This window comes from Fusarium flagelliforme, assembly GCF_020744385.1.
Source record: "Fusarium flagelliforme strain FIESC 12 MPI-CAGE-AA-0113 chromosome Unknown B0J16scaffold_1, whole genome shotgun sequence".
NCBI classification, from domain to species: domain Eukaryota; kingdom Fungi; phylum Ascomycota; class Sordariomycetes; order Hypocreales; family Nectriaceae; genus Fusarium; species Fusarium flagelliforme.
This window is the reverse complement of record NW_025763503.1, coordinates 7,614,975-7,635,997: the sequence shown is the minus strand read 5'-3', so window position 1 is coordinate 7,635,997 and position 21,023 is coordinate 7,614,975. Positions and strand designations below refer to the sequence as shown.

General features: G+C 48.9%; 9 protein-coding genes across 9 annotated transcripts; 6 read left to right on the top strand and 3 right to left on the bottom strand.

Annotated features, from left to right (window-relative positions):
- Nucleotides 1-1,101: 1,101 nt before the first annotated feature.
- Nucleotides 1,102-5,777, bottom strand: B0J16DRAFT_367834 (uncharacterized protein). The gene is made up of 12 exons (XM_046130160.1): nt 5,372-5,777; nt 4,679-5,310; nt 3,866-4,622; nt 3,766-3,811; nt 3,534-3,633; nt 3,402-3,479; nt 2,995-3,356; nt 2,802-2,943; nt 2,443-2,749; nt 2,099-2,392; nt 1,650-2,045; nt 1,102-1,599 (listed from the first exon to the last, which is right to left on the bottom strand). Exons 1-12 carry the CDS (start codon nt 5,756-5,758, stop codon nt 1,237-1,239), a joined length of 3,864 nt encoding a protein of 1,287 aa, XP_045990442.1. The 5' UTR covers nt 5,759-5,777; the 3' UTR covers nt 1,102-1,236.
- Nucleotides 5,778-5,931: 154 nt separating this feature from the next.
- B0J16DRAFT_360480 (uncharacterized protein) lies at nt 5,932-8,337 on the top strand (the record flags this gene model as incomplete). The annotated part of the gene is made up of 5 exons (XM_046129697.1): nt 5,932-6,313; nt 6,379-7,009; nt 7,061-8,105; nt 8,162-8,255; nt 8,297-8,337. Exons 1-5 carry the CDS (start codon nt 6,022-6,024, stop codon nt 8,335-8,337), a joined length of 2,103 nt encoding a protein of 700 aa, XP_045990441.1. The 5' UTR covers nt 5,932-6,021.
- Nucleotides 8,338-8,570: 233 nt separating this feature from the next.
- On the bottom strand, nt 8,571-9,639 carry B0J16DRAFT_331142 (uncharacterized protein). Its single transcript, XM_046126542.1, has one exon. It carries the CDS (start codon nt 9,255-9,257, stop codon nt 8,994-8,996), a length of 264 nt encoding a protein of 87 aa, XP_045990440.1. The 5' UTR covers nt 9,258-9,639; the 3' UTR covers nt 8,571-8,993.
- A 292-nt stretch (nt 9,640-9,931) lies between these two features.
- Nucleotides 9,932-10,686, top strand: B0J16DRAFT_331141 (uncharacterized protein). Its single transcript, XM_046126541.1, has one exon. It carries the CDS (start codon nt 10,051-10,053, stop codon nt 10,447-10,449), a length of 399 nt encoding a protein of 132 aa, XP_045990439.1. The 5' UTR covers nt 9,932-10,050; the 3' UTR covers nt 10,450-10,686.
- Nucleotides 10,687-10,806: 120 nt separating this feature from the next.
- On the top strand, nt 10,807-12,156 carry B0J16DRAFT_280695 (ankyrin repeat-containing domain protein). The gene is made up of 2 exons (XM_046123913.1): nt 10,807-11,716; nt 11,774-12,156. The coding sequence occupies exons 1-2, from the start codon at nt 10,942-10,944 to the stop codon at nt 12,103-12,105; spliced, it is 1,107 nt and encodes a 368-aa protein (XP_045990438.1). The 5' UTR covers nt 10,807-10,941; the 3' UTR covers nt 12,106-12,156.
- A 400-nt stretch (nt 12,157-12,556) lies between these two features.
- On the top strand, nt 12,557-13,997 carry B0J16DRAFT_392598 (uncharacterized protein; the record flags this gene model as incomplete). Its single annotated transcript, XM_046132007.1, has 2 exons — nt 12,557-13,757; nt 13,981-13,997. 2 exons carry the CDS (start codon nt 12,557-12,559, stop codon nt 13,995-13,997), a joined length of 1,218 nt encoding a protein of 405 aa, XP_045990437.1.
- A 131-nt stretch (nt 13,998-14,128) lies between these two features.
- B0J16DRAFT_315098 (uncharacterized protein) lies at nt 14,129-15,281 on the bottom strand (the record flags this gene model as incomplete). The annotated part of the gene is made up of 2 exons (XM_046125231.1): nt 14,129-14,351; nt 14,404-15,281. 2 exons carry the CDS (start codon nt 15,279-15,281, stop codon nt 14,129-14,131), a joined length of 1,101 nt encoding a protein of 366 aa, XP_045990436.1.
- A 558-nt stretch (nt 15,282-15,839) lies between these two features.
- On the top strand, nt 15,840-16,236 carry B0J16DRAFT_379244 (uncharacterized protein; the record flags this gene model as incomplete). Its single annotated transcript, XM_046130986.1, has 2 exons — nt 15,840-15,974; nt 16,030-16,236. The coding sequence occupies 2 exons, from the start codon at nt 15,840-15,842 to the stop codon at nt 16,234-16,236; spliced, it is 342 nt and encodes a 113-aa protein (XP_045990435.1).
- A 771-nt stretch (nt 16,237-17,007) lies between these two features.
- B0J16DRAFT_298485 (uncharacterized protein) lies at nt 17,008-20,553 on the top strand (the record flags this gene model as incomplete). Its single annotated transcript, XM_046124493.1, has 3 exons — nt 17,008-17,417; nt 17,619-19,042; nt 19,088-20,553. The coding sequence occupies 3 exons, from the start codon at nt 17,008-17,010 to the stop codon at nt 20,551-20,553; spliced, it is 3,300 nt and encodes a 1,099-aa protein (XP_045990434.1).
- Between the last annotated feature and the right edge of the window lie 470 nt (nt 20,554-21,023).

Below are 21,023 nucleotides of genomic sequence, written 5' to 3'. Positions count from 1 at the left end.
GCCTGACGCTTCAAGATCTCTTGCTGCCGATTATATGACCAACTTCCGAGTTTTTTTAGTGCTAGTCCCCCATTGCTAAGAGACGCATACTTCTTGTCCTATGATTGCTAGTCTCCTACTGAAGACCATGGCGGAATGTCGAATGGCGGTTCGGTTGACGGCCGGGAAACCAGTGGTTGTTCTTGAGTTTCAGAAGCGTGGTCCGACGTTTTGTATATCGTTATACAAGAGGAGCAGTCTGTAACGTAAGAAGGGCCGTTGTTTGTGAGGTAATAAACAGGGTCAGAATGGGATGTGAAGGGGAAGTTCCTTTTTTTTCTCAGCTACTGAAAGGGAAGGTTCCCTTTAGCATGATTACAAATCCCGTCTCCCGAAATCCACACCGTGGTTCCTTCCCTTTCTAATATCCCTTTCAATACTGCTGGTGGGAGCAAGAACGAAAGATCGGAAGGGGGCAAGACATTTCGTGCATCCTGGACCTCAGGCATCAGGATGTCAGAAGAGTCGGCCGAGAGAATAAGAGACGAAAAGATTAGTCATTTTATGCAAGCTTAGAGTACCACTTAGGCTGTTTTGTATCTTCAGCCTAAGTCTTAGGGAAAAGTTCCTCCGGTATCCACCTCGGCAGGGCAAACAAAAGTTATGCATCAGCGCATCTTCATTATTCTTAGGCAACACTAAGATCCCTCTCAAGCTGCCTGTTAGAACAAGGGTCTTCCAGCTCACGACATAGCACACGCTTACGAGATACGATACATAAGCAGAATGCGGCCCAGAACCACTACATAAAATACACTCACGACTGCGATGCTTCGATCGTATTCAAGACTTCGAAGACCTCTGCAAGGCTCGCTTGCTTCCCTGCCGCGAAGGGCATGACAGTAGAGAAACCCGCGGTAAATACTACAGGATATCTCCCAACATCGAGATCGCTCGACACCCGCGTTCTTGGAAAGACCGCGGCTGGAGATCGTGGTCACTCACTGCCTACTCCTACAAGATCTGATTACTTGCGAAACCGAGGACCTTTCACCTCTGCGCTTCAGTCTTCTAAGCATCCCCGTCCCTTTCTCTCAAAGATCTTGACGTCGTCTACCTGACCACACTGTGTCTTGATTGTTTCGCATTTCAAGATACCCTGCCGTCGTGCCATGTTGTCGTGGTGAAGCGGGTTGGCATTTACGTTAATGTACATGAACTCCATTCCTCAAACTCTTGGATTCGCAAGTGAGGTTTTTAACCAATACTCCCCAAATCATCCAACCCGAGAAAGTTATCCGTATCCACCATCATCGACTCCACCCCCAAATATCCCATGTCCAACATTGTATAAACATCCGGCATCCCCATATCCATAGATTTAAACCAATCATTCGTAAACATGCCGGAGTCAATCGTCTCGCGCATTTCTTGAGGATCAGAAGCACCCATCAATGAATCAATCTGACATGCAAAGAAGCGCGCTAGATCGAAGTAGAGATGGGCTGCCGATGATGATGGGAGGAGTTGGACTATGTTGTCAAGAAGGGGGATGACACTTATAACTTTCTCTGCGGCGGTGGATATTTCTTCCGTGGTGAGGGCGCCTCGTTTTATGGCCTGTTTCTAGGTCAGAGTGAAGAATGGGATATTTGAGGAAGGATACTAACGCGTAGAATTTCCGTCATCGCGTGACAGATCATGAGATATTGATTATTCTGAAATCCAAGAGCGAGTTCAATCATCGTTTTGTCAGTTCCAAGGGAGTGTAGAGCGCGACTCGCTACCTCGATGGACTTTCTTTCGATATTTAGCAGGGCTTCTGATGCACTATTGTCGATCGCAACGGCTGCATCTATATCTCGAAGGGCTTGGGCGTTGAGGACTAGGATACTGAGATCCATGTAAAATGCGAGAACAGGGAGCGACTTTGCAGACGGGGTCTCATCTGGCGTGCAACGTTCGTTACGAAGACGAGTCAAAGTGTCGTAGGCTTCTTTATGCCATTCGAGAATGGAAGATGGTGTTGGTGTAGAGGTTTGTTTTCGTTTGTCAACTTGGCTCAGCTATTCAACTTTAGCTTTACCTTTTTCCGTCAAAGTTCCTGAGTCTGACTTACCAGCAATCTCCGAATCTCGATGATGCCGCTTAACATACGGTCCGTAGGTTCTGCCAAGGAAGACTTCCACCATTCCGTCGCCGAACGAGGAATATCTTTCCAATTCACTGAATTGAGTCTTCCGTTCATGATACCGAACCCTTTGTCGGCTATAAGAGTCCGAAGCCAAGTCCTTTCGTAGTTACGGATGCACCGTTTCTTAAATTCGGGTGATTGGTCCTCGCATTCTGAGTTGACATATTCTCTTATGACATCTGCTCTGTCGATTCCCATTTCCCTGGCTAATTGGATTGCCTGACGAAGTCAGCTCAGGATCCGTAAACCCAATATAAACTTTGACTTACATGGCTGAGACATAGCGAAGAAGTATCGTCTACCTGTCTCGCAGACACTGGTGCCCAGTATTGCATATTGACGATGGCTTGAATGGTTGAAAGAGACTTGACGGCAGCAGCGATAGACCATCTGACATTGCCGTTGGCTAGGTTTATCAAAACCGGATAGATGGCTCTATCTCGAGGACGTGCTGACATGGCACAACCGAGAGCGCAGATGACAGAAAATAGAGTAAATGAGTTGGCGTAGACGTATTCAAATGTGTGTAATGTCGCGTCGAGAAGACCTACTAGTGGATTTCGAGTTTGAAAGAAACTGGATTTTGTCAGATACCAAGATTAGTGTAACCCACGGAAGGTCAACTCACAGTTGGAAATATACAGCTGCGTCACTATCGTCGATCAACCGAGATGCAAGTGGATCGCATGTAACCTTTTCCAACTTGAAGGGACAATCAACCGACTGCGTCGCCAGAACATCCCAGTCCTTCTGCTGCGCTCTTTGCGAAGCTTGTAAACGTTAAAAAATAAATCAAAATCCCAGATACAAGTCTCACTCACAGAAATAAGCACCCAGTCTTTCCTTGATCGGCGCCATGATAGCCTCTCTCATACCAGGCTGCATCGGCATCTGAGACCGCAATTTCTCGCACTGAGCAGAGGTGTTCGTTGCGATAGCGGTAGTAACAATACTAAGCGGCGAGATCAGATCCTCTGGCTTTTCACATTCATCTTCTTCCGGCGTGTCTGGTCGCGGTTGGGAAGTGTCGCGGCTACGCTGAGCTTGGGTCCAGGGTGTTCCACGGATGGAAACAGTTGTGTTTGGACTTGGAAGACTGGTGTTCAAAAGGGCTGCGATGATTTCTTCCCGAGCGCCGCTTTCCTCGATGCGAGAGAGGAGTTTATCCACGCTGTCCGGTTTACTATGATGGTTAGGACGATGTATATCTCGAATTGAGTTGACTTACTTTGTACTTCCGTGTTTACGACCACGATTCGACCGAGCAGGATATTTGCAAACCCGATCATGCATAGAACAACGGGAACTATATTAGCCAAGATTAGTGTGCTGAGGTGGATCAAACCCCTTCCTAACTCACCAAGGATCTTGCCGATCGCATTTCTGTCTGGATGCGCGGCAACTAAAGCAGGCTACCTGGTGCTGCAGGTTCTTATCCCCTGGAACCTCCATATTTGGGCCTGTAGCAAGTTATGGCGGGTGATTCGTGGCTTGGGGTCTGAGGATGTCAAGGAAGTAGCCGAGATGTCGGGGTCTTGTATGCAGTCGCTCTTTTGATCTAGTCCCCGACTGCAACGTTATCACGTGATTACCCTCCCGAAGAGTCCGACCTGCCGGAGTGAAATGCTGGGAATATTCCTGTGTGAGACTTTATGGCATCAATAATTCAATCGCTATATGCCTGGGCTATACCTTACTACTATAAATTTGTAGAAATTCCTCAAGTGATTTTACGACTGTTGTCCACACAGCCTGTACAAATGCCAAGCTACTTAAATCCGCCACTGGTTCAAAAGCACATTTGACGCAGCTCTCAATGGCATGGGCAAGTTTATCCCCAAAATCCTGCTCTACCTTTTTCTGCCATTTCATAGCTGTACAAAAGTCTGTCATGTCATTGGGTTGTCCCCCGTTACCCAGATAATCTGCCCGGAACGGCTGGCGCTCGAGCGTATCACAAAAGAGCAACTCCAGTAGCATGATACCAAGGGCGAGGAGGGTCGCTTTAGTTTTTGCTGAGGACGAGGGTGAGGCTGTTTGGATCGATGGATGCGAGATGTAAGGTTGTGGGACGGAATCGGGAGTTTGTAGCAAGACGAGTGAGGACTTTTGCCAGCTTTCCGGGACCCAGGATGGACCAAGCTTTAGGACCGTTGTGGCGACTGCCATACCCAGCTCAAGGCGTGAGGCTCGTCTTGGTGTGGCATTCATGAATTCCTCCAGAGTCTGTTTCTTAAGGAGCTGCGTACGCCCTGGGGGGTCAGCATGTAAGAATAAGTTCTCACCTGGCAGCTTCAAGAAGCCAAGACAAGACTCTTGGGTTTGCTTCTTGATTGCCAGGCATACATCCTCGATTGGTTGGTCGCAACGGCTAGTTATTGAAGGAAGTGTTGTGGTGGTGACGTTCGGCGGCGGAGGTGAATCGAATCGGACTGTTTGTCGTTTGATGCTGAATTGGATTAGCAGTAACCTATATACAAAGACTCTGACAAACAAAGCACCTACCTCTTCTTGAGTTTCTCAGTGGGTCTTTCAAGTCCTTTGTCGCAGTTACTCCCCGTCTCCACGTTTCCTGGATTTGAAAAAGCCGAAAGACTTGACGCTATCAGTTTCACCAGACTTTTTGGACCTTGTTCTCTCAACCTCTTGGATTTATTTTTGATAGTGACTTGGTGTCTCAGATTGTCCACAGCCTCTTGGCTTGTCGCGCCGTTTGAGCTTGGAGAGACCTTTTCCACGTCTGGAGGTTTCGCCTTGACTTCGATCTCAACTTTGACGTGCCTGGTCTCTGTGCCGTTATCGAAAAGCGCTTTCAGATCCGACCCTTGTGCGGAGATGCTACACGAATGTAGACCGTTGCAATTGCAGCTGCAGGCCCAATGACGTTGGAAGCCGCTGAAGATGGTTTTCGCCTGCTCTTGAAATTCGAGAAAGGATGATACTATCTTTGCACTGCCTTTTGGTGCTGTTGGCGTAGAGACTCGGGAGTGCTGGACATGGGAAGCCCTTTCGAGGAACTCGTATAGATCTTTGTTTCTAGCTTCAATCCTGGCGAGGAGCTCGTTCTTTCTGTGAGAGAAGCTTGTTTTGATGCGAAACATGGCGCTTTCCAAACTACTGCTATCCAAATGATACGCCTAGATATCTTGTGAGTATTGATACTTCTAGCTAAGTCTCGTCACGGGGCTAACTCCTTACCTTTTCTATGGGTAGCAAACCAAGCAGTTCTTTCAAAGCATCATTGATATCGCCCAGCTGCCGCATGAACCATCCCAAGTATTTCTGACGAATTCGATCCCTCAATACTGCCTGGATGCGCAGATCAAACCAAAGAGGCGAGTTCGGTTGGCTCTCGAGAGCCTCCCGCTCCGTTAGTGATAGTTGATGGAGCGGATCAAAGAGAATTTCGAGTATTTGAGAAAAGGCAATCTGCTGTTTCTCAATTTCCAAGATAAAGTCTTCGAATTCCCTTTCGAAACGCCACCAAGACTGAGCATCACGGAAGACACCACTTAGGTCTTTGGCAGTATCGCATACGATTGGGAAAAGCCCAAGGACCACGCCGGCGATTTCAAATCCCGACATGGCACGTCTCGAATTACATGAACTGTGTGGATAAAGGTAATGAAAGAATGCCCTCTCACTTGTGCGGGGTCAATATCTCAGCCGCACAAGATATGTTATCTCACGTAATCAATCTGCAGCAGATCGTTGCCGAACCCCAGATAAATCACCTGATTTTATTGCCTTTGGAATCTGATTGTCTTCCCAGTTGTTACTTCGTTGGCAGGCAGTTTCATCCGAAACAGTGCCCAACCAAGATTACGACCTGACGTCGCCTTTCCAACATGGAGCAGGGATATTCCCAACCTCATACAGTCCCCACACTTTCTGACTTGGGTCACAAAAGCGAAGCTGCCCTCGATCAAATAGTCAAATACGCCGAGACTCTCAACTCAGGCACTTTATGTGTTACGTTGGAAGATGAGCAGGGACGGTTCAGAATATGGGCGTCGAATCTGGGAGCTCTACAGCCGGCTGACTCTACGAAATCGCTCGATAGACGACTCAAAGACGCACCCCTCATGAGAAAGAGCGTTGCCTCGGGGTTGGAGAGACTTGAGCTTTCAGCTAAGAGAGGTACGACACGTCTACAACCTCACACGAATTCCTAGGAGCACCGCTGATATGTTTGGTTTTCACAGCGTTGGCCATCCTAAACAAAAGTACCCCAAACCGATCGATCTCTGGTGGCGATGCGCAACCTACTACCGAACTAGATGAGCTGCTGCTTAGTCTGCGTTCAGCTGTCAACCATTTATTCGGCTTGTCAATGCTAATACGAAGGCAACGACCCAAAGGGCGACTTCCTGAACTTGAGGAGTTGGTTTTGGAGAGCTCTCCAGACATTAGCTACCTTACTGACAAATTTCCAAAAGCCAAGTCAAATCTGTGGCTCGCAAGGCGGCTAGGAAACAACATCACTCGGCAAAGGAGGCTCATACAATACAGACAGCACCATCGTGAAAGTCTCGCGAAGAGAGATGTCAAAAGTTCTGATCCAACCGACGCAGCTACTATCGTTGCCACTACCTTTCATGAGGGAGACAAGTCTTCGGGGATACATCCGACACCACAGGATGCAGATAGCAGTCGGATGTCGATATTTACCTCTGCGACTTCGTTTCTCAGTCTCGAAGACGGCACGACCACGGGGCGGTCTATCCCCGATCTTTCGGACATGACTCTTGATGGGGTACAACTGGATTATGGAGAGCCATTCGAATGCCCATACTGCCGAACTATCCAGAATGCGATGAATCGATATGAGTGGAAGTAAGCAATTCTAACCCACTTGGCGCTTCCTCTACTGACATTCATGTTTAGGCGGCATGTCTTCACCGATTTGCAACCATATGTTTGCACATTCGAGGATTGTGCAATCAGCAACAGATCATTTCCCACTCGGGCTGCGTGGTTCCAGCACGAATGTACCGTTCATCGCCTACAGTGGAATTGCAACTGGTGCAGCCAGTCCGACACAACGTTCCATAGCGCGAAAGACCTTAAGAAACATCTCGACAACACGCACTCGGGCATGGTAACAGAAGCACAGATGCCGATGATCCTAGAGACTTGTGAGCGTCCCATTAAGTCTTTTGGTTCAGATAGCTGTCCCCTTTGCGCCGACTGGGAGCCGCCGTCTACGAAGGAGAACGTAAAGAGTTTCAGTCGTCATCTCGCCAGGCATCTACAGCAACTGGCACTTGAGGCACTTCCGCTTGCCATCGATGGGTTGGAGATAAAGGACACCTCTGGCTTGTCTGATAAAGAATCTTCCCTCAGTTACGGGTCCGGTGATGAAGAAGCTACAAGGAACCAACCGGATGATGGGCCTCCTGCTATCATTCAAGGTGAGGACGGTCAGCTTGCTGCAGACATGGCCGCCGGATTGGACGACACTGGATTCAATCCTGACATTGTCATTGACGATCCAACCTACAGCCGCCGCGACTCTCTTCCAGGTGTTCAGGGAGCAGATAGTGACTCCCACAGTGAGCCAAGCAGCAAGGCGCCAGTCGCACCGGAAGCGACCGAGTCCGTTAAGATTGAGGAAGATATTGAGGGGCCGGAAGCCGCTGTCGTCGAAACCACTGCAAATAGAGCGGAACACTCAAGACCCTTGGCTGAAGAGCAACTCATAGAAGAAGAGAATAACAATATTTCCAGAATCGTAGCGGAGTTTAATCCTGCCGTTAAAGCAAAAGCCGTTGCGAAGAGTGCTACAGAGGATCACAAGAAAAGCCTCGAGGAGGAGGCAAAAGCACAACTTCAAGATTTCAAGAAAAAGGCAGAGAAAGCTCCAATCAGATTCAAGGATGCTGTCGGCCGCAAATTCAGCTTCCCGTTCCACCTTTGCGCCACTTGGCAGGTACAAAACCCAACGGTTAGGCCAAATGAAAAGGATCACTGCTAATATTATCTCAGGGTATGGAGGAACTCATCAAGCAAGCATTTATGCAGGTTGATGTGCTCGGTCCTCACGTCATGGAGGGTCACTACGACCTGATGGGCCCTGACGGTGAAATCATCCTGCCCTCTGTATGGGAGAATGTGATTCAGCCGGATATGGCGATTACTATGGCAATGTGGCCAATGGATAACTATCCACCTCCTCCTGCTCCTGAATCGCACAGAACTGTAGGTCCTTCACCAAAAAAGAAACCTGTGAGGCGCAGTGGTAAGGACAGTGGACCTAGCATGGCTGAGTACATATTTGGCAAACCGGGTAAAAGAAAGAAGGCTGGAGCATCCAGTTCAGCTGATCAACAAAATCAAGAGGAAGTTATATAGTGGCGGCTTGTATTGGTCTGTCTACATGCTTAAGATAAAGTAGCACGAATACTAGTTCTCATTTTATTGTCCGCCCATTGTTCCTCGACCCATGGTTTCCAAGTTGTAATACTTCAAAACCATATAGAGATGACATATTTTCTAGTTATGATTATGGGGTATGTATTCTCCGTACTTGCTCTTATCTCCCTTACCACGACTGATCCGGCAGAATAACGCATGACAAGTGGTTGTTGAAATTGTCAAACGAGTGGATCTAGCCGTTCGCCAGGCAGAGGAGTACTCGATCTTCGATAAGACAAGACTTGTGACCAAGATGGCCAAATTCTTCAAGACGGAAACGAGGGCCGTCAACGAGAACGTCAACAAAACAAAGGAGTCTGCCACCAAGAGTAGTAACAAAGTTGTCACTCGCAACGACTGACTCGGGCCCACGTCGCCACACGATGCAAGAAGATATAGGGCATTAAGACGATTGGAATGGTAGTGATGGTGGTGATAGTGGTGATGGTATTGGTGGCAGTGGTGTTGGCGATGGTAGTGGTGCTGGCAACATCATGTACGAGTCTCCTCCCAGCAAATAAACCAACAACCGCAAGACCGCTAATAACACAAAGCAGAAGGCAACGACTCGCTGACACCGGTGCCAAACCCCAGAGGACTCCATGTAGCCCACAAAGACCATTCCTGCCATCATCGCCCAAGTCCCAAGGGTGGTGATTTCGGACATCGTGGCCAAGTCTGCTCTAAGCTCTGAATGTCGATTTGGCTGAGGATGAGGTTGAGTCTGGAGATTGGATTGCAACTGCTGTTCAAATGATTTTTGCGGAGGATGATTCTGAACGTCTTATCCTACCCTGGATCTGATGATGACGATTCGTTTGTGGTAAGGTTGGTTTAGTCTGCTTGTGTGAAAATAGTATCTCGTGTGCTGGGAACTCCTTGATGAAACCAGGATGAAAACTTTATTCGATTGGCGAAATTGCATATAGGTGAGTCTGGATAATTAAGCTTTGGACGGTATGTCACTAAGACGATGAGAAATGCCGACTGTTACTTTCTCCCATTCAGGTCCCACTAATTTAAGCTTAGATCCCAGCATTCCGCCGAATTCCAGCCTGGTTGATCGCACAAATTGTGACATCAATTCACGCATCTGACTGTATATTCTGAACTACCGGAGCTACAATTCTAGAAGCACACTTTCGAGGCGCTCATGGTCCCGGACTTGACCGCCTCATGACCATGTCCAAGCCTTCAGCTAAGCAGAAATACAGGGGTTCTTTCGGGCTGTGCTTAAAATCAGGGACCAATCTGGGGCGGTGCAGGCCTTATCATAGGCTATTAATGATCGTCATAGCCCACTCGACCCGGTTTTTAAAGCAGGTACGCGTCTGTTCGAGGCTGCGGAAAACTTTAGTGGTTTCTGATTGATTTGGGCGGTCATTTAAATATTTGGCTTTGTCGCGTCTTTTGGCTCATTTTCATCTGCATCCTCTAAACCTACATACCTACAACAAACAATGTGTCTATTCAACCTTTTCTCAAAAAACAAAGATCAAGATCAAGATGATCTACCACCACCAAAACCTACAACTGTCGGCAAACGAACATCGGTAGCCACGTCAAGATTGCAAAACAGCAGATTTTCAAGCGACGCCAGTGCAAGAGAGTCAGCTGAGAAAGACAAGTTCGGTTACGGCACAGGATACAGCCCTGGCAGTGCATCATTAGGCGTTGGAGGACCACACGGAGGTATCTATGGCGGTGTGAATGGGGGCGTTTACTCAGGTGTCAGTGGAGGACCAAATGGAGGAGTCAATGGTGGTGTTTATGGAGGTGTTTCGGGCACTGCGTCCGGTGGTGGACTTGCGCCGGGTGGAATGGGATCGTCGCCTGGAGGAGGGTATGGATATCTGTGATGAGAGGGATTGGAATTGGTATGCGATTGGCATGATTCATGGGATTGCGCGGTGTTTTGTGCATGGGTACAGGCGTTTTGTCAACTGAGGGTCCTGTGTTGGGTTAATGATACAATTCGAAAGCAAAGTCGTTGATACGACGATATTACATCGCAACAGAAATGGTCTTAAAAACACTGGTAATCAATTTTGTTCAATTAGATGAATGAGTACGTATTTGCAATTTTTGAGCTTGAGACTCATCGTCGATGCTCTTTCCCAATCTGGTACGTGAAACGCTCTAGTGCCATTAGTCAGCCCAGGTAACACCTACTTGCGGTCACAGTCAGAAGAACAAACCACTTTGCGACAAGAGACGAAACAATTATCGATTTGTTGTTTTTTCATGCATGTCTCCCATAATCTGCATATCGAAAAACTCCAACATAGACAAAACAATTTGTTCACTTTATTCCAGCTTAGAGACCTCGACTACCTAGGCAACCTTCGACAATGCCTTCTCAAGAGGAACAAGCCCAACAGGCACTCATACAACGACAACGGCAACAAATAGCGATCGCAGCACAACGAAGTGCCGCATTATTTCAACGACAGACGATGAGCAATCAACAGATGGCCAGCACTCAGATCGGGAACAACCAAATGGGCAACCAGATGGGCAGTACTTACGACGACGTTCCTTTGGAGCCGGGCGACGAGCCCGCCTCTCTCTTATCATCTCCCGACCTTAGCTTGTTCTTATCAGCGTGTCGAAACGATGATCTTCCGACCATTGAGGCGACCGTCAGTTCCAAACGTCGTTCACCGCGCTTTCTTGTTGAAGGTCTGAGCATTGCCTTGGCCAACGGTAAAGTCGAAGTGGCCCGGTTCCTTCTAGAATCTGGCGCATCTATCTCACGGGCAATTCCAAATCTCATCCTCCTCAACGCACCAGCAGACAAGCGAATCCTCTTGTTTGAAGCACTTACGCAACATGGTTGGACCGTCAACACGCCCGGTTTCTACGGCGAAGTTCTCCTTCCAAAAGTCATCGGCACCAAGGATGGACCGCTTATCGACTGGTTCCTCACAGAAGGGGCAGACCCAGATTTGGGCTCTCAAAAGCTCTTCGAAGACCGTCTCGGCGAACCCGACAAAGAATCTTGTGATTCACTTGAAGCAGCAGCCAGGACGGGCAACGTTGACCTTGTACGGAAACTGCTCGACGCCGGCGCGAAGATATCTAATGGGGCACCGCTATATTGCGCAGCAGGAGTCTGTCCACCAGGTACGTCTGTATACTTCAGGAGATGCTACTCGACATGAACTCTAATACCTCCACCAGGTATGAACCCATACCAGGCCAAGATCGAGCCATCGGAGACATTCGATATCGGTATGATACCTGTCATGGAGCTTTTGGTGAACAGGGGTGCGGGAGTGAACGATAGGATTATCTCACGTCATATGGTCCCCCCATATCCGCTTGAAGTTGCGATCATGGCGGGTGCTGTTGAGAGGGTGAAGTGGCTCTTGGGGCGAGGCGCAGACCCAGGCTTAACAGGCTACTATGGGAGGAAGATTCGAGATTGGCCCACTGAGCTTGTAAGCGACGGGATGAGGGCTGTACTTGCGACTATGCAAAGAGAAGCTCCCGTGCAAGCATTGCAGTCATGATATACCTCCGTTGATGAGAAGCTTATACCGTGCGCAATGAGAAGATCCGTCCTCTAAAGCTTAGACTGCCAGAGTAAAGGAATCTAAGAGCTCATCTAAGCTAAAAAAAAAAAAACCTGAGTAAAGTATTTCGTCTCTCATGCTCTAGGCAGCCAGCTCTTCTGACATCCTGACGGGACTGTAAGTTTGGCGGTGGCATCAGATTTGGATTACACGGTGACGATAGTTTCGAGTGTGCAGATCCTGCACCACCAAGATTCTCTCCTGTGAGAAATTCTATGAGCGCAATACATAGTTTATACCATGAAAGTGTGTGCGGGATGGCAAACTGCGACTAGAACCAGTATACCACCCTCCCTGGCAACAATTTAATCTAGAACATCATCAAGATGGTTTTTTCGCCGTGGATCGACTAGACCCGATGTCTACTTCTTATACGGCTTCGGCAGCAATGGCTGCCCCTTCGACTTCGACTATGCCGCCGTTACACTATCCCCCGTACATGAGATTCGATTCGAACAGCGACGCCGAATTTCGGGCGCATCTTGATCGACTCATGGCCAGTGGTGATATCGAAGATCTTTGGTATCTTGTTCAGAACTCGGGGTACTATAAGGTGGTCCAAATATTTCCCCGGTATCGAAACACTCAACCCCGTCCCACTCAGCGCGTCTGTCAAGGCGGCAACGATTGTTTTAATAGACCTGGCCCGGAAAGGACCGGCAAAATGTCTGATCTCGAAGCATGGTTCCAGCTCGGTCCTGTAGCTGTCTCAATATACGACTACCACCTGCCACTACCAATCAGCCCTCCAGTTACTCTACCATGTTCCTGCCCTCCGGCAACATCCCCAGACGGACGAATATTAGACGGACCAAAGGTACACAGTCGGCCTTGCAACGCAAACACGCGTCTAAACGGTTGGTATGTCGCGACACTGAACCCAACCTGGGTAAGTCAGTGCGGAAACACTTCTGGGCATTGGTACGGAGCTCCTGCGCCACATCGCAGAGGTGCTGCGGGAGTCAAGGGTCTATACGGATGTACGGCTATCATCATCGTGTCCGAAGCAGGGGCGTATATCTCACACATCTGGGAAAGCCCCGCGTTTGTGCACAGAGACCACAAGCGCAAAAGGACCAAAGAGATCGAGGAAAACGTTTGGAACGCGCTCCGCGACGGCACGGAACGGGGCTGCGTTTTGAGTATCACAAGTCTCGTGGGTACACATCAGTCTCCCGGTCCGCTGCACCCTACCAAGAACCCACGCGTTGTCATTGTCACGCCTTGGAGACTTATCGAGGACGGCGACACTAGACGTGAATTACGTCACGGGAAGGCAGTAAAGGTCCTCAGGAAAGGACTCGAATCTTTCTTTTCAGGTGGTATCTCTGAAGTCGGATATCATGCGACTGATGAGATCAGGTCTACCGAGGTTGGCTTCCTCGGCCGCGCGGTCGTCGAATTTGATATGGCGAAGCCAGGTATCTACACGGACCACAACGGTTCGACGTGGCCGAGGGGGCGCTGGAGGGTTTGGGTAGAGGATAAGATCGTCGCCCGTCACGAATTCAACATAAAGTCTCTTGCTACACCTCTATACGGCAACAGCAACGCGCAAAGTCAGCCGGAACCGTCGCGTTTCTGCTGGTGTACGTTGCAGCCAAAACTTCATCCACAGCATCATGAATGGGATGAACAGATCCGAGCACTTCGTCAACCACCGAAAGAGGATACGGAGGGGGATAGGAAAGGTTGTACGGTTTTATGACACTCATCCAAGGCCTAGGGCGTCAAAATAAAGTCGCCTAAGGTACGCAAGTTCTTTCGTCTCTTATGCTATCAGCGGCTAGCTTTTCTAACATCCAGATGTAGGCATCCTCATAGGCTGACCGCGGCGGGTCTCGAACCTTCACATCAATCTATCTGGGGATCTGAACGACATAGGTTGCCCATCGAGGCCGTGGACAAAGATATTTGCAAATTAAGGAGGGAGTTGTTCGACGTTTGAAGGGGGTGTAACCTAGAGGCATCTGATAGTTCCAAAGTAGACGTTTTTCACACCTGGAAGTAGCTTGATGCTGCGGATGACATGATCTTCGTGAAAGCCACCCAAGTTGCGGTCTTCGAACCACAGACCAGTCGGGACGCTGATGGAGATTTCTCGTAAGCTCTTCAAGCCTGGTGCCCAGGTGTTATGTCGCCATCCCATGTTGATGACTTGCGCCAGCCAATCCATGACATCTCTAGAAACATATTAGTAGCTGAAGAAAACTGAGACCAGGACTTTTAACTTACAGCTTTCGCGCATTCTCATCGTTCACTTTGCAGCTGGCATGTCTCAGGATGTTCAGTCTGGGGCATATGCAGATCAATAACGCTTTGAGGAGGCTATCGTTGCCAGCGTGAAGTAGGTCCTGCGCCCAATCGATCCCTTGTACTATGGACCTTTCGTCGGAGCGTCCATTGGAGGAGAACCATTCGAGGATTGCCATCAGGGCGATGTACGAGTACCAATGCTGATCAATGATACTTGGGAAATGTTCTTTGAACCTTTTCACGCGCAACATCGCGTAGGTCATAGCGTCTTCATCAAACTCGGCACCGATGTGCTGATGACCCGGTCCCCAGATCTCCTGCCAAGATGGCCTGTCAAATACCTGTCTCCATCTGAAATTATACCAGACATCACCACCTTCAAATGGTGGTGGCGAAATTTCGACTGTGGGAGGTGGCTCAGCTCTGAAGTCTCCCCAGTGCTCCCAGTCGTAGCGTGTGCCGTAGATATCGATTTTGCGGATGTTGTAGCGGACGTATGGATCGGAGATCGCCTTGTTGAGAACGTCTGGGATAGTCAAGTGATGCCAGTCAGTGACAACACCATAGTCCCGGGCTGCAGCCTGATGGCGCGCGAGGGTGAGCTTCCCTCCATCTGCCATGCGACGGCATGTGAGAGCTAGGTTGAAGTGGTCTGAAAGTTGACAAGCCTTGAAGATCTCACCGATGAGCTCAGTTGGAAGCTTGAGAAGAAACGAAGTCCCATCGGGATCAGGAGTTGAAGCCACATATTCAACGACTGGTAGTGACCTATTGCGGACTGAGTGGACGATCCCACCTGAGATCTCGTCGAGCTCTTGTAGGAGCTCTTGGAGCTCGGGGGGGAGCCCAGTAGCCATGGTTCGATCGACTGTTGATGAAAATAGTGAAATGTGAATGAAAGGAGTGAACGGCTACTTTGTTGTCAGTTCCAGCGGGTAGCAAAAAAGAATTAAATTGAAGCGGCCAGGACCAATCAGGGGCCCCACTGACCACTCCCAACAAGTCGATGTGAACGTCAGGTAGGACAAAATTGTCTGCCAGGCAGAGTCCAGCACGGGAAATCACTTAGGGTTGTGGTGACTTGTGGGAAATCTCAAGAGTTACCTGCCAACCGCTTTGTTAGCAGGATATTTGCCCCCACCCCAAACAGTCCTCACCTTTGTCACTGTTCGAGATTCCTGAGACGGTGAATTTTCAAGAGTGAACCCGAAGAAACAAGGCATTCCTCTTTGAAAGACACCATCAGACGAAGAAGGCTCCATGAGCCCGATCTGCTGTTCTCTACCCATCGACTCACGAGTGCTCCATCGAGTCTCATCGGCCTAGGAGCACCACGCCAGCCGTCCAGTATGTTCTTCCTCGTCCATCATGATTTTGGTTTCTGATGCTAACAGGTTCATAGCGGAACCCCCAACATGGCTGAAGTCGTCGGCTTAATAGCCGCCAGCGGCCAGTTCATCGAAGAAAGCATCAAGATCATCAAGATAGCGAGAGCAGCCCGAGACAAATACCGAGATGCCCCAAAGGAGACCGATAACTGGCAACAACAGGTCGAGTCTGCAGCGGCTGGTCGAAAGCATCCCACCTAGTCTTCAACAAGCGAAGGATATCGTTTCCACTCTCGATCGATGCAAGGCTATCAGCAACTCCTTGCTGCACACCTTAGACGCTATCCAGTTCAGTGAATCAGACTCATTCCGCCACAAGACCTGGAGAGCCGCCGTCTCCTTCCTTAAGGAAGAAGAGATCGTTTCCAGTTCCGCCTCCTATGTCGATGGCTATGGGGGAGCAGGGTGGATAGCAGGTGTTTGATCCGTTCATGGGTCAACGGACTTAGCAGATTTGAGACAAAGAATTTGGTGTCCAATGTTTAGGTAGACAAAATAAACTAATCTAAGTAATGAACCACGCTATCACAACCGGTGTCTTATGCTCTCGTCGGCTGTTTATTCTGCTAATCACATGCCACGGGAGAATGAAACACTAGATAGGCCAACAATGTCAGTCTTTTCAACAGTAGATGATATGTGACAACCAGGGTCGGTGATCTAATCTCTGCTTCAGAACGTCTCATCATTTCGGGTGATATGATGAAAGGGGCTTTGCTTGGTCTTCACTGGACAAAGGCTGAAGTTTTGATGGCGCGGTGATTTGTCTGTGTAACGTAGGTAACTCCTGGAAAGTTGGTGGGTTGCATTCAGGAGACAACACACTAGGCAGGTAGAGGGGTAAAAGACGAAAGGCAACCAAAGGTTTTAGATGTCAAAGGAAGATAGTAACGGAAGTGCTAGTCCGAGCTACCTAGCATGAGGCGGCAAGAGTAATTTGCCTCTCATGCCTGCGGCAAGCAAGTTGTGATAGCTCATATCAAGCCACGCCGGCAGCAAGGGTCTGGTGACAAGGATCGTACAGCTAACAGCCAGCCACCTGCCAACAAGGAGACTCCGTGACAGGTCATTTACCCCTTATCCATTTTTAATCTATGAGCGATCCTCCTCCTTGAAAAGCTCTCCTCCCTCCATCACAGCATCAACTGAAGAACGCAAATCATTTACCACTTATCATTTCAAATCGCTGATCGCCATGGCTGAAGTCATCGGCTTGATAGCCGCTGGCGGCCAGTTCGTTGAACAAAGCGTCAAGCTTATCAAGCTAGCGAGATCAACCCGCGAGAAATACCGCGATACCCCGAAGGAAATCGAAAATTGGCAGCAACAACTCGAGAGTTTGCAAAAGATCGTCGACAGCATCCGCCAAACGCCCAGCCTCCACAACGCGGATGAGGTCAAATCCACGGTTGATCGATGCAACACTATCAGCAATTTCTTACTACAAACCTTTGACACCATCCACTTCACTGAATCAGACTCCTTCCGCCACAAGACTTGGAGAGCCGCCGTCTCCATCCTCAAAGAAGAAGAGATCAGATCGTCGTTCAGCGAGCTCGAACAGCTGAAGACTTCTCTAAGTCTCCACATAGCCATCAAGAACCTGTGAGTTGTGCCCAACATTTTCCTAAGGAGAGGAGGTATTAGGGGAATCATGCTCTAAGGCTTAGGAAGCTAAGCTAGATTGGCCTAAAGGCCGGTCTTAACTAACTCAAAGTTACTCTATCTCTAGGGTCTGAGCAACTAATTCTCCTGATACCCACCCTACCAGTCACTATCCTTGACTACAAGCTGACAATATTGAAGGAATGTCAACCAGAGGATCACTCATACAACCACCCTTCTAAACGACCTTCTGTCTTCCGTGAAATCTGGATCCGGATCCGGCACCGACGAAGAAAGCTGTCTCCAAGCCCTATTTATCACAGATACTCGAAGTGACCGCGATGGTTTCATCACGACGAAGGGACAGAGGACTCCCGGCACCTTCGAGTGGATTCCACAGACCAGGCAATATCAAGAGTGGAGTGCACGCAACGGCCCTGGCCTTATCTGGATATCTGGACCCCCTGGAAAAGGCAAAACGGTCATCTCCATCTTCCTATCGGAGCTTCTAGAGGCGACAAAACCGAACTCTACCGTCATCTTCTTCTTCTGCGACAACAAGCTACCCTCTCGCAATCATGCAGTCAGTATCCTGCGGGGCCTGATGCTCCAGTTGATACAACAACATCAGAAAGTACTACCCTACCTCATGTCCACGTGGAAGATCCAGCAGGGTATTCTTTTCCAGACCACCTCTTTCGAGACTCTGTGGAGGATCTTCGCTCAGATGTTGGAGGCCCTCAGAGACGAAGAGGTTTGCTGTGTCCTGGATGCTCCGGATGAATGCGACGAAGAGTCTCTCACGTCACTCCTCTGCAAGATTAGTAACTCATACAACAGCCCTGGTGGTTTGCCTCTCAAGCTCATTATCGCGAGTCGTGAAGAGCCGAAGGTATTACCAGAAGCCCTTGAAGGGCACCCACGGATCACACTTGAGGACGTCGATGATGATCTCAAACTATACATCTCGGAAACGGTCTCGCACCTTGCGGGAGCCAAGATGATCGAAGGCTCTCCTTTACATCGCCGAATTGAGAAGGCATTTTATCAAGGCGCCGAGGGTACCTTTTTATGGGTCAGTTATATGGCTCAGGATTTGAAGCATAAGTCACTCAGCGAGATTGAGCTTGCGCTCACAAAGCTTCCACAAGGCCTTTACGAAGTCTACGAGAGAATCATGTCACAGATCAGAGTTGAAAGTCGCGACAAGATTGCTGACATGCTAATGTGGTTGCTCTTTGCTGAACATCCACTGGAGATCGACAATCTTTGCGACGCCATCGAAGTTGAAGCAAGTCCGACTTTGACACGGAAGCAAGTATGCATCGACTATGTGAGATCTTGTGGCCATCTACTCCAGCTCCAGGTGTTCAAAATGGATTCTTACACCTGGATCACTTACGATGCAGCTACATATACCGGGTCTCGGTTACGCGCAACCTTCTTACATCAAAGCGCAAAAGACTTCCTCCTCAGGACAGATGGGGAGGGATTATCTCTACCCATTACTGCGTGTAGCAATCGAGCACATGTCAGAATCCTAGATCGCCTCTTCGCAATTTTGGAGCATCAGTTTGGCGATGGAGCAGTACTCGATGACCCTATGATCGATTCAGGGCTTGAATGTGGCATGTCTGAACTTGTCCGCCATCACTATTCGATCACAGCAGTCCCTCTCCTTGAGTATGCTATCTTGTATTTGGGATACCATATGAACCAGCTTGGTGAGGAGATTGGACTAATACTCCCGAAACACGAGGTGTTCTTCGGGGAAGTATCGAACGTCCGTGGGACTTGGTTCTCTTACATTCAAGACCTAGATACATGTCCTTACTACTTTCCTTCACCGAGTGGATCTACTGTACCGCTTCTGCATGTAGCCTGTCAACAGGGGCTATACCGGTTGGTTAGAACCTGTCTTGAATCAAAAGCTATGTTAGCAGTGCTAGGACGTCACTGGAAGATCAACCAGAAATGGGGCAACGACGAAGAAACCCCACTGCACTTTGCAGTGAAGAACGGATCATCCGATGTCATTAAACTCTTGTTGGATCACGGAGCTTCTGTTAGAAGCAAAGACTTTCATCAAGAAACACCACTTCACTATGCCATTCGGCATTCCACTGCTGAAGTTTACAAACAACTAGCGAGTGCGAAGAGAAGTAGCAAGGTGTATCGAGAGGAGGCCAAACAATACAGCAAAAAGAAGAACACACTGCCACCGCGACACAAATCTCTGCTCCACCTAGCAGCCGAGTCAGGCTGGGAGAGTCTATGCCAGCAGCTCATCCAACATCACAACTACAATACCGACTGGGAAACCGATTCAGGTACAAAAGCTATCCACTTAGCTTTGAAGCGGGAGCGTCTAAGCCTTGCCAAGCGATTTGTAACAGAATGGGGTGCATCTTTGACGCCTGAAATTCAGTTACTGAGAGCAATCTTGACACCACATGGTGGCCCGGTACTAAAGAGGGTTTTTTTCGAAGGCCCTCTCAGGACATACACTGACCACTGGGGTTGCAACATCAACGCTGTTGACACGGAACGGTGTACAATCCTTTACTACGACGATCTCTCCTATCACACCATGGAAGAAATCATGAATCTTGGCTTGCCGATTAACTTCAACCACCTGAACAATCGCCATCAGACTCCCCTCCATTGCGAGAACAGCTGGACAGATGATCCCCGGCTTCTGAAGATGTTTCTATTGAATTCGCAGTTCGATCTCAACAAGCTTGATTGCGAAGGCTGCACTCCGCTCCATTATTCATCTAGGCGGATTATCTCTACACGTCTTGGAAATTCTACCTCTCACAACGGCTCAGATAGGTCATCCAGTCTTGAAGCTAAAGAAATCCAGAAAGTCAAGTTGCTTCTTGATTACGGAGCTGACCGTCACTTGTTGAACAACGAGGGGCGATCAGCCGTAGATATCGTCCGCAAAGGACGAGATATGGTGCCTGATAGGATTCTTAAGGCTCTTACGAATTACTCAACGTGTGCGATTGATGTCCGACAGATCGGGTTGGTCTTGGAAGACGTGACTTCGCCTTGGGTAACCCAGAACGGATGGATTATTCCACCGCTCAGCGCACTAGAAACAGGGTCATTTACGGTAGTAGGACTTTAGGTAGATTTAGAGTAAAATTCAGACTGTTTTTCCTTAGGGCCCCAAGTTTAGGCGATAGGTTAGGCTACTGAAACTCGATAACCAAGAGCCGGTCTAAGCTATCATAAAGAAACCAACATATTTCCTCCCTTATGCTCGGCGGCCAATTCCTTTGACATCCTAACGCCCAAGGGCTGGCCAAGAGTGTGAGGTCACCTTTTCACAAAATGCAACAACCCGATCCCACCAAGTACTTGGCACCCTATGGGATCAGAGTCCAGATAAACCAAAAATTGACTTTACTCGTAGGCCAAGGACAAAAGCATTACGCGGCTGCCGAGACCCTTCTTGGCAATGCCAAGGGGTGACGTTGGTTGAAGCTTGGCGCTACTGAACGTTGCAACAAGGTTTGCGGCTAAAGACAGCCACAGGTCTTCAGCGATAGCAACCATGACATGTGCCAACGCTCTGCGCCTCATGATTCTGGTTTG